The following is a 14,767-nucleotide window of genomic DNA, read 5'->3' as shown; positions in this document are numbered from 1 at the left end:
CCAGACCCGAAACGTCAGCTTTCCTGCTCCTCTGATGCTGCTTGGCCAGCTGTGTTCATCCAGCTCTACACCTTGTTATCTCAGATTCTCCAGCATCGGCAGTTCCTACCATCGTGGATATAATGAATTCTTTCTGTTCCATAATGTTACCTAAATACAAAACATTCCATTTTGCAGACTTGGTCTGGGGCATACAATAGACTACTGTTTATAACTATTCCCTTTTATTTCAATGAGCTGTTGATTATGTGTCTGTTCAGTCAGCTGTGATGGTAGAGGAGTGACTGGGGGTCAGAGCTATCATCAGCCACAACTGCAGTACATAATCATTTATTTCCAGGACTCAGCCCTCCACTCTTCCTTCATTGTGTGAAAAGCTGCACATGTTTGATTTGCTTGAGAATGAGGCTGCCTGCATTTTGTTGATTTTGGCATAGAAGGACAATATATGTTTTGCATTAGTTCCATACAGTTTGATATGAAATAGATATGAAATAATAGACCTTCTTTGGTAAGCATTACATTTACCAATGAGCATATACAGTGAGTGATATTCTTTACTTTGAAAAATCTATCGATTTAATAATGCCATGGTTGGGCCTGCTGGTCGATATGGAGGATTATCTTCCTGATTGTTGAGTGATACAAGACTTTAATTAGTCCTTTAAAGAACATGGTACAACTAAACTACCGACAATCAAGGTGTCATGTGTTTCAGAAGGTCATTTTTGAACACGAGTTGAAGGCAATGTTAGGTTTCACTGCTGATCCATAGTCTTCAATTAGAATTGTCTTCAATCTATCAATCATAAACTCCCTGCTAACCCTGAGTATCATGAACTGCTCGCTCATCAAACATGAATAAGTCACTTGTTTTGTGATAAATGTCTCTTGCTATAGTCAACGGTTTCTGCCACTGTGACACTTTGCACTCCCAAGACATTGCCACCAGAATTCTCTAGTGCAGAGATCTGTGTATATTCAAAATTTAACATATGCAAATCAGAGATTGACAGAGTTTTGGAAACTAAGGGAATCAGGGGATATGTGCATAGTCTGGGAAGGCATAGCCAATGTAGATGATCAGTCATGATTTTATTGAATGGCAGAGTAGCTCCAGGGAACTGATGGGCTACGTGCATCAGGACAGGATTAATGTTTAATTTTAAAACCAAGACTTTTTTGTTAATTAGGTCATCGATCAGCTATGTTTTCATTCAATAATGGGACGTGGGGTTAGACGGCCTAGTCCTGTTCCTAAGATGCTAAGTTTACTCTGACATATTTTGATTAGGGTAATGCTACATATTCCAAATTCTCACTCGCATTTCTGCCAGTATTACATCTCTCTTAACTGTTCCCCTTTTCAATTAAATGAACAAACAAACATTAGTATTAGGCGATATTGTTGCATGTTGGTCATCTCTAATTATCTTCTAAATATAATGGGTAAAATGGTGCAGCACTGTTCAACATTTTAGAAACTAAAGAACTTTGATTGATTATGTAGCAACAAACTGTATTCTGACGCACAAAACTTCAAATGTACATTCTGAGCTACAATAATGGACTTATTTCATTCTCTTTGCAACATCTAAATATGCAATCTGAATCTCACGATTAGCAGGGCACGTGTTTACAAATTCCTCTCTTTCATACGCATTGTTCAAGTATCTCCAAATTCCAGTCATTTCCTTTGGGATTTCAAAATTTCGGTATTTCAGTGCTACAATCTAAATGAAGGAAACAAGACAAAACATTTGTTTGATTTATATTCTTGATATACAGGCAAAGCAGCTTAACATAACACGAACAAATTTGCTGTTACAATATAAATGTCATGAGGGGAATTGAATTCCTTTTAACTAGGCTACATCCCACATTGCTGGGACAGCTCTACAGACTTAAACTGTGCTGTTTAAAATGTGCCTAGATATATCTTAAAGCACTTCCTCAAAACATTTGAGCCCATAGCACAAAACATTCCGACATTTAGCAACTTCATCAAGTCTACACTGATAACAGTTATATATTGCTGCATTAATAGGGGGTTAGGAACAGACCATTCAGCCCTTCACATCTGTACTACTATTCGATTAGATATTGGCTGATCTGTTTCTACACTCCTTGGTTCCCAATCCTTTCTGCATTCGCTTTGAGTGCATTGGCAAGTCAAATTAATATCAGTGTTCTGCCAATATTTCATGTTCTGAGCTAGCAAAAGTCTATCAATCACAGATTTAAAACTTCCAACTGACCCCCCAACCCGCCTCAAAAGCATTTGGAGGAGTAGAATAAGAACTAGCATTCTGAATTGAAATATGACTGTTCTTCAGAACTGAAGGAAAATAGAAATGTGATGAATGTGATCTGATGGGGGAGGTGGGGGGTGGGTGGTGGGGGAGAGGAGAGGAAACACAAAAGGGAATATCTGGGGTAATGTAGGAGCCAAGAAATGATTAAAATGACAAAGATGTGATGGAAGAGAAGACAAAGGATGCATGAGCTATTGTAGTAAAGAAATAAAATATTTATAAAGTATGAATGGCAGAATAATGAAGAGCTCTATTTGGAAATGAAAATGTGAAAAATACCAAGACCAGCACATGGCAAAAAAAAATCAAAATGAGAGACTGAGTTCATGGACTAAAGTTATTGAACTCAATTTTGCACCCAGAAAGATGCAAGAACATGTAAAATGTCTAATTGGACAATGAGGAACTGTTCCTCCATCTTGTGCTGAGTATTACTAGAACACTACAGCAGCCTAGGACAGGAATGTGAGCATGAGGGCAAGGTGGTAAATTAAAATGGCAAATAACTAGAAACTTAAGGTAACGTTCACATACTGAGTGGAGATGTTTCACCATGTAGTCACCAATTCTGTGTTTTGGTATCTCCAACTTGAGGGATGCAATATTGTGAGCAGCAAATACAGTAGACTACTTTGAAAATAGTACAACTTAACTATTGTTTCACCTTGGATAAAGAGGACAAAGGAGGTGAAAAAGTGTTACATCTCTCACAAAGTGCCACAGAAAGGTGACATGGTGTCAGAATGATAGAGGAATAGACCTGGAGTTCACAGAAAGAGCAGTCACTTTGGGATGCTGATAGGGGAGGTGCACAGTGGTTCAGTGGTTAGCACTGCCACCTCACAGTGCCAGGGACCTGGGTTCGAATCAAGTCTTGGGAATTGTCTGTGTGAAGCTTGCACGTTCTCCCTGTGTCTGCATGTGTTTCTGACAGGTGCTCTGGTTTCCTCCCACAGTCCAAAGATATGCAAGTTAGGTGAATTCGCCATGCTAGATTGTCCATAATGTCCAGGGATGTGCAGGCTAGATGGATTAGCCACGGTAAATACAGGGTTATGGGGTCAGGATGGGATTGGGGGAAGTAGGCGGGGTCTGGGTGAGATGATCTTTGGAGGGTTGGTGCAGATTCAAGGGGTGGAATAGCCTCTTTCTGCACTGTCGGGATGCTAAGATGTGTTTGGTAGTGAGATTCTGCTGGAGGTGACAGAAATAGTGAAGGAGGAACCTTTGAATACAGAGGCTGGTGGGGTGGAAAATGAGGACAAATGGAAGCCTATTGTCATTCTGTCAGGGATGGGACGGGGCAGGGGGGAGCAGAAGCATATGAAATGGATCAGACATGAAGGATGGGGTGGAATACTGTGTTGGGAAAGAAAGGAAGACACTTGAGAAACACTTTTATAGGGGGTCATATTACCTGAACAGATTGGACAGAAATGGAAAACCTGGGAGAATGGAACTCCTGGTATAATTTTAAGGTTACCCCCTTCTTGTTCTGGAGTCCTTACAGGCAGATCAGGAAAGACCAGAGGAGTAGGATTAACCAGATTTCTCTTCAAAAGAACTGACATAGACGAAGTGGATTGAATGATCTTATTGTGTGCTACACTATTTAAAGATTTTAAGCTGAATTTATTTCTAAAAGAACAAATGGTGCTGTGTCATTGGGGACTGTAATGATCATAATGCATCCAATCAACAGTCATCGAGTATTTATAGGAATTGAAACAAACCTTGATAATGTGAAGCTTTGGCAGGAGATTGCAATCTGCTAAAGTCAAGTAATCTCCATCTAGGTATTTTCTTTTTGAGCAAATATCTTCCTCTGTGCTAGTGGCGTCAATTTCTTCAGGTAAAGGTGTGTTTAAATAATCATCTAACTTTTTCAGAGCTTTCAATAGAGCCTTTTCCAAACCTGAATAAACATGAGAAAAGTAACTGTAAGCATCTGAAAAGAAGAAAAAGAAATTAATTGTAGTAAGTGGGAAACCTTGCTCATAATTGAGCTTGCCCAGCTCTTGGAAATGAATGTAAAGGAATTGCTTTTTACCTTGTTTCTGATTTTTCTTTTCTTCATTATTTTTCACTTAAGCAATCTTAATCACCTTTATTCTTGATTATCTTTTCTTCCCTTTGATTTTTTCTTGCTTATTTTCTGCCATCTCCTCCTCTGTACTTTTGTATTTGCGAATCTGTACCTAGGTACCTTTGTACCTAAGATGGCGTCGTAATTGGCAACAGTACTTATTTGAGTACATGTGACAATAAAGCTAATTCTGCATGACAATAGTCTTCTGACACCAGCCAATAAGATGCTGAAAGTCCATGGGTCCAACATCTTACTGTTTCATATCATCAACGGGCAATGGAAGATTCTACTTGGAGATAAACAGAACAGTAAACTCCATCAACTTTACCCACTTGGTGGCATTATCCACAAACCCCATATACTCTGAAACCATGAGGTGGAATCAAACAGGAACAAACAAGTTCCATGTAGCTCCACAGTAAATGCCAGTCCCCAGCCCTGCCGAGTGTTCACCAACCCCCCAGATCTCCCCCTCACTGAGGAAGAACGGTTAGTCCTCAGTAAAGGACTCACCTTTATCCCCCTCCACCCAAACATCAATGGATACCGCTCACACCTGGATATCGAACAGTTTTTCCGCCGCCTCTGCCTCCGCGCTTACTTCTTTAATCATGAGCCTAACCCCCTCTACTGACCCCTTCTCCCACCTCCAACACACCCCCTCCTACTGGACACCACACCAAGGCCTCCTACCTTTCCTCGACCTCTTCATCTCCAACTGCCATTGTAATATTAATCGCCTCAACCTCTCCACCCCTCTCACCCACTCCAACCTCTCCCCAACAGAACATGTAGCCCTCCGCTCCAACCCCAACCTCACCAATAAAACCTGCAGATAAGGGAGGCGCAGTTATGGTATGGCACACTGACCTCTACATCGCCGAGGCCAGGTGTCAACTCTCCGACACCTCCTCCTACCGCCCCCTTGATCATGACCCCACCCCTAACCACCAAAACATCATCTCCCAGACCATCCATAACCTAATCACCTCAGGAGACCTCCCACCCACAGCCTCCAACCTCATTGTTCCCCAACCCTGCACCCCCCGTTTCTATCTCCTTCCCAAAATCCACAAACCTGACTGCCCTGGTCGACCCATTGTCTCCACCTGCTCCTGCCCCACTGAACTTATCTCCACCTATCTCGACTCCATTTTCTCCCCGCCAGTTCAGGAACTCCCCACCTATGTCCGTGACACCACCCATGCCCTCCACCTCCTCCAAAACTCCTGATTCCCTGGTCCCCAATACCTCATCTTCACCATGGATGTCCAGTCCCTATATACTTGAAGACTCCATGCAGATGGCCTAAAAGCCCTCCACTTCTTCCTGTCCGGCAGGCCCGACCATTCCCCCTCCACTGACACCCTTATCCGCTTAACTGAACTCGTCCTTACCCTTAACAGCTTCTCCTTCAACTCCTCCCACTTCCTACAGACAAAAGGGATAGCCATGGGTACCCGCATGGGCCCAAGCTATGCCTGCCTCTTTGTAGGATACGTGGAACAATCCCTCTTCCGAAGCTATCCTGGCCCTATGCCCCACCTCTTCCTCTGTTACATCGATGATTGTAATGGCGTCGCCTCGTGCTCCTACGAGGAGCTCAAACAGTTCATCCGCTTTACTAACACCTTCCACCCCAACCTTAAGATCACCTAGACCATCTCTGATGTCTCTCTCTCCTTCCTGGACCTCTCTGTCTCAATCTCTGGTAACCACCTGGAAACTGATATCGATTTCAAGCCCACCGACCCCCACAGATACCTAGAATACACCTCCTCTCACCCACCTTCCTGCAAGAATGCCATCCCGATGTGGCCTCCTCTACACTGGGGAAACCAAGCAGAGGCTTGGAGACCGCTTTGTGGAACACCTACACCTCCCAGTCGCGAACCACTTCAACTCCCCCTCCCACTCCTTGGATGACATGTCCATCCTGGGTCTCCTCCAGTGCCACAACGATGCCACCTGAAGGCTGCAGGAACAGCACTCATATTCCGCCTAGAAACCCTGCAGCCCAATGATCTCAATGTGGACTTCACAAGCTTCAAAATCTCCCCACCCCCGACCTCATCCCAAGACCAGCCCGTCTCATCTCCGCCTCTTTGACCTGTCCGGCTTCCCTCCCACCTACCTGTCCCTCCCTCCTTACTGACCAACCCCCATCCCAACTCCCTACCTACACTCACCTTTACTGACTCCATCCCCGCCTCCTTGACCTGTCCGTCTTCTCTCCACCTATCTGCTCCTCTATCCACCTTTAATCATTGCCTCCCCCATCTCTATTTATTTCAGAGCCCCTTTCCCCTCCCCCATTTCTGAAGAAGGGTCCAGACCCGAAATGTCAACTTTCCTGCTCCTCTGATGCTGCCTGGCCTGCTGTGTTCATTCAGCTCTGCACCTTGTTATCTCAGACTCCAGCATCGGCAGTTCCTACTATCCTCCATGTAGCAGTTGATGTTTTTCCAAAGAAGTAGTCAGCAAGGGTAGGGATGTCATATACTAGAAGGAAGCTCAATAAAAATGATCTCCACCCTGGGACACTGATGCCTTGTACTGAGTGTAAAAGGGTGGAAGCAATTCAATTCATCAATGTGGTTCATCATCCAGTGGCATTCAACAGACTGTGCATCTTTAGACAGAAGATATATTGCCAGGTGCTAGATTATTGGATCAATATAACTTTGAACATAAACAGGGGAGACTGCAAAATTAGAAATCCTTCCACCCACTTTTGCTTATTGCTACACCCTTTTCCTAATGTAAAAGAATACCAGGAGAAGAAGAAGATTGCTGGTCCAACAGTTGGAAAGTATGTGCAGAGGCTGTGCTACCCTGAGGTCGGAATTAAAAGGCATTGTGTAAGATACAACATAAGGGCATGTGCATTTTTCTTTACATTGAACATAAGCCATGACTAACTGGTAGGTCTCCCCCAAAAGGGTATCGATCCTGAGACAACTGGGGTTTTGAACAGAGAGAGAGATTGATAGATGTTTGTTAGGGGAAGCTGTCACAGGATGTGGGGTTATGACAGGCAAGTAGAATTCAGGTGCAGATTAGCCTTGTTAGAATAACAAAGCAGACTGTTGAGGTTGAATGATGTACTCCTGTTCCTGTAATATTAGTGTATGAGATGTGGATACCTGTACTGAAAATGTGTGCCATTCACCAGCACCTTCAGAACAAAAAAAAAACACACAGCAAGTCTACTTCACTGGTTTTCTTTATCAAATTAGGAAATAATGGTTGTATGCGAGTAGCTGCAGTCAAATGAAAAGAGACTAATGGGGGAGGAGGAGACAAAGGGCTTTATAGAGTCATAGAGTCATACAGCACAGAAACAGACCCTTCGGTCCAACCAGTCCATGCCGACCATAACTCCAAACTAAACTAGTCCCACCTGCCTGCACTTGACTCATATCCCTCCAAACATTTCTTATTCATGTACTTATCCAAATGTCTTTTACAAACATCACATCCTGATTCTCCTATTTACAAGGATTGAGTGACAAGCAGTACGTTTCCAATACCTGATCCCTGTGGTTGTAATCGCCTTACTTACTTTCATTTGCATCTTTCTGGGCATTTTTAATGTATGCTGAGAACTTGGCAAACACATCATTTCCTGCGGAATTTGATTCTGGATATCTGGCAGAAAGCTTTGGATACCTGGAAAAACACATTGTTGCCCTTTCATTTCCTTCAAAACAAAAACTTTTTGGTAACGTTTTTATTTCAGCAGTTAAGAATTTTACACAGATGCGTAACCATTCACTCAATAAACTTCCAGCAAAGGGGTCACTGGACAGCAATGAGGAGCCAGAATGCTGGTCACTGCCTCTTTATTTTGGGGCTCCGAAGTCAAAGAGAGCATCGCTAATGTGAGTGCAACTGATGCTCTAAATTTGACAGGGTGTGCGCATCTGTACCACAGTAAGAAACTGCTGGATTTCATGAGACTAAATCTTCCTGGAAAAGTAATACTGGGCTTCTGACATACACTACCATTAATGCTTGAAGTAGCCAGCAAGTTCAGGGGATTAAGACATATACCATGAATTATTCCACTCTCTACCATTTGCTTTTGTATGTGGCATCCTGTCCTCAACTTCTCCACTATTTTTAAGAGCTTATTGGATTTACACAATGATTAGATGCGCTGTGGAGAACTAAAGCTCATTCTTAGTCGACACAGCGTGGAGCTGGAGGAACACAGCAGGTCAGGCAGCATCAGAGGACTAGAAAAGTCAATATTTTGGGTCGGGACCCTTCTTCAGAACAGTCCCGACCCAAAACGTCAACCTTCCTACTCTTCTGATGCTGCCTGGCCTGCTGTGTTCCTCCCCTCCACATTGTGTTGTCTCTGACTCCAGCATCTGCAGTTCTTGTCATCTCCTAAAGCTCATTCTTAACTGTGTAAGTATACTTTCAACAAAGTGATAATTGTTAATGCAATATCCGTGAACCTGTCTGACCCAGAAAACATACAACTTAAACCATTAAGTTTCATCAGTTTATTATGCAGCTATTTGTGGGGGCTTATTCAAATGTTGCCGTGTATCCTACAATACAACAGTGAATTAATTTCAAAAGTACATTGGCTGTGAGGTTCTTTGGGATTTCTAGTGGTGGTAAAAGAAGCCTTTTTATTCCTATAGGTGATAAACTCTTCCAAAATTTCTAAGGGGAGGGAATGGCCTACTGGTATTATCGCTTCACTATTAATCCAGCAGTCCAGGTAATGTTCTGGTGATGGCCTGAAAAGTTTTTAAAAATTCTAAATCTAATGATGACCGTATTGGAAAAACCCCATCTGGTTCACTAATGCCCTTTACAAAAGGAAACTGCTATCCTTACATGTGACTCCAGATCCACAGCAATGTGGTTGACTCTTAATTGCTCTCTGAAATGGCTGAGTGAACCATTCAGTCCAAGGGCAGTTAGGGATGGGCAATAAATGCTGGCCTTACCAGTAACACCCACATCATATGAATGAAACAAACTTCAAATTATACATTATTAAATTCTTCTCTTACTTGTCCTTCTTGTACCAAACTCTCTTGGCTACGCAATCTTTCTTTCCCTGTCTGTATTTCTTTTTCGATAGATCATTTGATTCAAATTCATCCTCTTTTTCCATTGTTCTCTTCCCAACCCTTCACATTAACTGATTGAGGAGACAGGTTGTTAGCCCTCGTTGTTTTCTCAGTGACATTAGCAGCGTGCACCTCCAGCAACTGAGAGGTATAACATTGTGAGCTGAAGCGAGCAGAAACCAGGCTGGATACCCCTAGTCAAGCAAACCTTTGCCCCTTTTAGGACTTTATATAAAAATGTTGTTTGCTTTGTTTCATACAATTAGACCCAGGTGTTCCAATAGGCAGAAAGCTATTGAAGTGTAGACTGGAGTTACATGACAGGATTGGACAGAAGTTTAATTGCAGCTGACTCCATGAGGATTGCCTGGAAAGCTGAAATGTCCGACAAGCAATTACCCTTTGGCTGGAACACTCTGAAAAATTCTCCAACCCCGAGGTAGAGTCAGAGACTGTGGAGGATTCTAACTCATTTACCGAAATAGTTACCTGGGGAAGATTAGAGGAATTAAAAGCTGCTCCAAATCTTGGATAACTACAAACTGCCCCTCACTCCCCACCTTCTGCTTGAAACTGCCAACCCCCACAGATATCCCTGCAATCCCCCAAAATGGATCACACCATTCCCTCTCCCTCAGATCTCCCGCAGATACCTGACAACCTTCTCTCAAGCCCCATACTCCATCTAGATCTAACCCTAAATACAACACAGATCCTGATCTACCACAGACTTGATTCACCATCAGGACATCCCCACTCTGATTCCCATTCCCCCAACCAACCTTTGCTGTCTCCTCCCCAAACCCAAATTCCTACACCTGGACCTTGCACCCCGGATACAACACAGTCTCCTGATCTAACAAGGAATTAACACAACCCCATAGCCCACAACTGAAACCCACTCCCCACTTCTCCCCTGGCATCCCAACACCTGCCCCCCCACCATCCCCCAACTCCTCACCCCCACTTAGCCATACACCATCCCTGACACAACCTGATTTGTCAATCCCTTGACCTGACCCCACCCTGCCCCTGACTTACCCTAAGCCCTCACTCATCTACCTGCCATATCTTCTTGACTACCTGGCACCTGTACCTCTCAGATACCTGGCACCCCACCACCCACTCACCTGCTCAGTTATCCTACACTCTACCTTCTCTCGGTAGCTGTCAAAGTCACTTAAAGATATTTAATTCACAGAATACAACGCTTACTGCTGAAGAAAGGGGCATGGTTTCAGCATTAATCCACTCCATTACTGGTTGCAAGAATTCCTTGACTCATAGAGACGTGGATATGTGGAAACTGGGAACAGGAGTAGAACTTTCAGCCCTTCAAGCCTGGTCTACCATTCAATCTGATCATGACTGATTCTCTATTACAGTGCCACATTCCTTCTTTCTATCCATATCCCCGATGCCTTTAAGATCTTAAAACTTATCTATATATTTCTTGAATATATTCAGTGACATGGCCTCCACAGCTTTCTTTGGGAGCAAATTCCAGAGGTTCACTGCCCTTTGAATGAAGAAATGTTTCTTCATCTCAGTCCTAAATGGTCTAACTTATATGCTGAGACTGTGACAATGGTTGTAGACTCCCAACCATCTGCAATGCTATGGATGCAAAGGCTCCTTGCCCAGATATATGACTGAAAAACTGCACCAAATGTAAGTGGGCAACTTGTAGTTCGATCTGGGTCAAAAATAGGGATTTCGACCCATATCTGAAAATTTGGGCCTTAATGTGTAATAAATAAGTTCCACCAAATCGGGTTGAGGGACCTTTCTTGATTATTCAGTTCTATGTTATTAAATATTCTGCCACTTTTATTGATTGCCTGCACAATCCTACAGAAACAGACCTTGGTGGTACCAATTTGTCTTCCAGAAATTCTTCTATCTTGTTAACATCTGTTTTGACTTCTCCATTGAAGGTCAGAAATGGAGGGTTTGTGCCCGGTGCCAAATTTTGCAAGTCGGCAGGCTTTCTGTAGGGATACAGTCAAGGCAAGAGGTTATAGCAGCTTTTAACTTTTACACCTTTATATTTTTAGTAACAAATAATTACTGCTGGAACTAAATGTCATTAGGTACAAGAGAGCTCGAGGAAGGTACTGTCCAAGTTTGATGGTAATTCACAAAAACGATGAAGTTTTTATCATTGTACAATACCCACAGCTTTTCACAGAATTACAAATGAAATGTTAAAGGAAGAGAAATTAGGACAGGTGACCAGAACCTCAAAAATGTTGAGTTTTAAAAAGGTGGTGGAAAAAGTTAAAGTTGAATGAATGCAAAGTGTGGAGAAATAATTGAAGGACAATTATACATTTAAACAAGATTCCAGTCACAAAATAACTTGATTTTAAAAAATTCCAGTCACTAGATGTCACTATTATCCTTTGCAAGCAGGCTACCATATAGCAAGGTACTACAAAAGCATGCTAGTGCCAACTTATCTCTGTTTATGTAACTCAAGCTTTCAAAATAGATGCCTTCAATCTGCAAGAGAAACTGATAAGAGTGAGTGTCAAGATCAGAAAGACGGTAGGGTATACTCTCTAATTTCAAATAATGTTGATCTTGTTAATGTTGATCTTGCTTCCTGTGCCTCCTGTGCAGCGTAACCTATATGTCTCACTCTGTAAAAGTTTTCTTCACCCTATGATCTGTATGTCCTTGCTTACTATGATCTGCCTGTACTGCTCACTTTTCACTGTACTTAGGCAAATGTGACAAGAAATCAAATCAATCAATCAATCAATCATTATACAATAACGTGTGGTCTTGCCCCTAAAATTCAAACCATTTCTGCAGCAAAAAAAATCCAATTATTCAAATGACATGAATCTCATGTAGACCACACATAACGCAGATTTACATTAATACTAAAATGACTGAGATGTGACAAGTGATTTGTCTGTGATTAGACTGTTCAAGTTCCTCACAGGAATAATGCCATCAGTGCAACACATGCTGTGCACAAGAGGGAGTAACATACAGATGGTCAATTTGAGTTCAATAGAAATCTGGAATGAAAATCTTCTAACAGTGATCATGCAATTATTGCTTTAAAAATATTTCCATTTCATTAATATCCTCTCAAGAAGGAAATCTGCCATTCTTACCTGATCTGGCCTACATTTGACTTCAGTCCCACAGCAATGTGGTTACCTTTGGGCAAAAAGGACTGGGCAATAAATCCTGGCGTAGCCAGAGAATCCCATGAATGCCAATTGGATACATAATTAGCTTACTGCAGAAGATAGAGAGTGGTAGTGGAGGGTTGTTTTTTGCACTGGAGACCTGTCACCAGCGGTGTTCCACAAAGATTGGTTCTGGGTCCTCTTTTGGTTGTCATTTATATAAATGATTTGGATGATAATATAGAAGGCATGGTCAGCAAGTTTGCGGATGATACCAAAATTGGTGGCATTGTAGTCAGTGAAGGTTTTCTAAGATTACAAAGGGATCTTGATCAAATGGGTCAATAGGCTGAAAAATAGCAGATGGAGTTCAATCGGGATAAATGCGAGGTATTGCATTTTGGTACAACAAACAAGGGCAGGACTTATACAATTCACCAATCTTTGGGTGAAAATGTTTCTTCTGAATTCCTGCTCGGATTTCTTGGTGACTATCTCGTATTGATAACCTCTTCTGCATAAGATGCAGTATTTCTGTGTGTATCTACTTCACAAAACATTTCATAATTTTAAAGACCTCAATGAGATCACCGCTAGTATACTATTTTCAAAACAATAAAAGACACAGACTGAAAATCCTTTCCCTATCCACACAGTTCTGGTATTATCCTTGTAAATCTTCCCTCACTGCCTCCATTTCCTGTCATATGTCAAGGCAACCAGAACTGCACAAATTTTTTATGCATTCCTGGAGTGAAGGCATCGCTGACTAGGGAAGCATTCATTGCCCTTTCTTAATTGCCCAGAGCACAGTTGAGAATCATTCACATTGCTGTGGGTCTAGAGTCACATGTAGGCCAGACCAGGTAAGGATGGCAGTTCAAGAACATTAGTGAACCAGATGAGTTTTTCCAACAACCAACATGGGATTCATGGTCATTATCAGACTCTTAATTCCAGATTTTTTTTATTGAATTCAAATTCCACCATCTGCTGTGGCGGGATTTGAACTGGGGTCCCCTGAACATAGCTTAGGTCTCTGGATTAATAGACTAGTGGTAATACCACTAGACCATTGCCTAGCATACTATAGTTTTTAGTGTTCATTGAACCTTTCCCTGGGCTCATTTGCACCATTGGACACAGGTGATATTCTGAGACCCACACCTGGTGGTCAGCTTTACTTCTACTGTGAAAGAAGTGTTTTAAACTGAGATAACATTAATCCCATGATGTATCAATTTAGATGACACCATTTCCAAGGGGCTGAGGTTCAATACATCGCCACTGGAACAAATTTGGATTTTCAACTAATCTCTAACAGCATTTTATTCTTAATCCATTAGGCAAAACAAAAGCAAGGGTCAATCTAGGTTTGTAGAACTTTTACCTCTTTAGGTCAACTGTTGTGACATTAAATATCACGCCTTTTAGCCAAAGGATCATAAAGAGCCGCTGCGAGAATGGGCAGTTTCCAATGCTTTCCCCATCACCTCCAGCCTGTACAACACAATATAGACAAAAGTCATTCACTGCTCATCATCTTGCCTTTTTTGAATGGCTGTTCGTTAGATGAATGATTGCAACAAAATCGAGAACTTACTAAAAGTCTGAACCAATGCTTGAAATTTCTTACCATGCAGGAACCTTTTTGGGCAGGGCATGTTTCTGTCAAAGTGAATTTGTGTGCCACTACAAAGACAACTTTTTTTATACATTACGAATGGTTAACGATTGTGCAGCAGAATAAGATCAATGCACGGAAGAAGAAATAGCCATTTCACAAAAGGATCATGGAATGGTTGAAAACCAGCTCTGATTCCAGGCCAATCTCCATGTATCACCATCCAGAAACTTCAGATGATATCCTGACCAATAGGTATCCCTCAGCCTATATCACAACAACATTATCTTGTCATTAACTCATTGTTGCTTAAGGGACCTTGCTGGGGGTGAACTTGCTGTTGCAATTCCAACATTAAAGCAATGACTAAACTTGTAAAGCAGTTGATCAGCTGTAAAGCACTTTGGGACATTCTGTGATAGTGCAAGGTGTTATAATAAATGCAAATCTTTCCTTTTATTTCAAACAGAAGTCTGCAGCCGATATCCTAA

The 14,767-nt window shown here is 42.1% G+C and overlaps 1 protein-coding gene across 1 annotated transcript; it reads right to left on the bottom strand.

Moving 5' to 3' along the window:
- Window positions 1-1,571: 1,571 nt before the first annotated feature.
- Window positions 1,572-14,113, bottom strand: LOC109914101 (chloride intracellular channel protein 4). The gene is made up of 5 exons (XM_020513673.2): window positions 14,043-14,113; window positions 11,369-11,494; window positions 7,970-8,076; window positions 4,049-4,230; window positions 1,572-1,733 (listed from the first exon to the last, which is right to left on the bottom strand). Exons 1-5 carry the CDS (start codon window positions 14,096-14,098, stop codon window positions 1,572-1,574), a joined length of 633 nt encoding a protein of 210 aa, XP_020369262.2. The 5' UTR covers window positions 14,099-14,113.
- Window positions 14,114-14,767: the final 654 nt, after the last annotated feature.

The sequence above is a fragment of the Rhincodon typus genome, chromosome 11, assembly GCF_021869965.1.
Source record: "Rhincodon typus isolate 14 chromosome 11, sRhiTyp1.1, whole genome shotgun sequence".
In the NCBI taxonomy this organism is placed as follows: Eukaryota; Metazoa; Chordata; class Chondrichthyes; order Orectolobiformes; family Rhincodontidae; genus Rhincodon; species Rhincodon typus.
Note: the sequence above shows the minus strand (reverse complement) of the source record. Positions and strands in the feature narration are given on the sequence as shown.

Bases quoted from the DNA above. Each gene is read 5' to 3' on its own strand.
- LOC109914101 (XM_020513673.2), bottom strand. From the start codon at position 14,098: ATGATCCTTTGGCTAAAAGGCGTGATATTTAATGTCACAACAGTTGAC. The intron at 11,495-14,042 runs GTAAAAGTTCTA...GTATCCCTACAG, and splicing joins ACAACAGTTGACCTAAAGAG to AAAGCCTGCCGACTTGCAAA. The intron at 1,734-4,048 runs GTTTGTTTCAAT...TCCTTCATTTAG, and splicing joins CAAAGCTTCACATTATCAAG to ATTGTAGCACTGAAATACCG.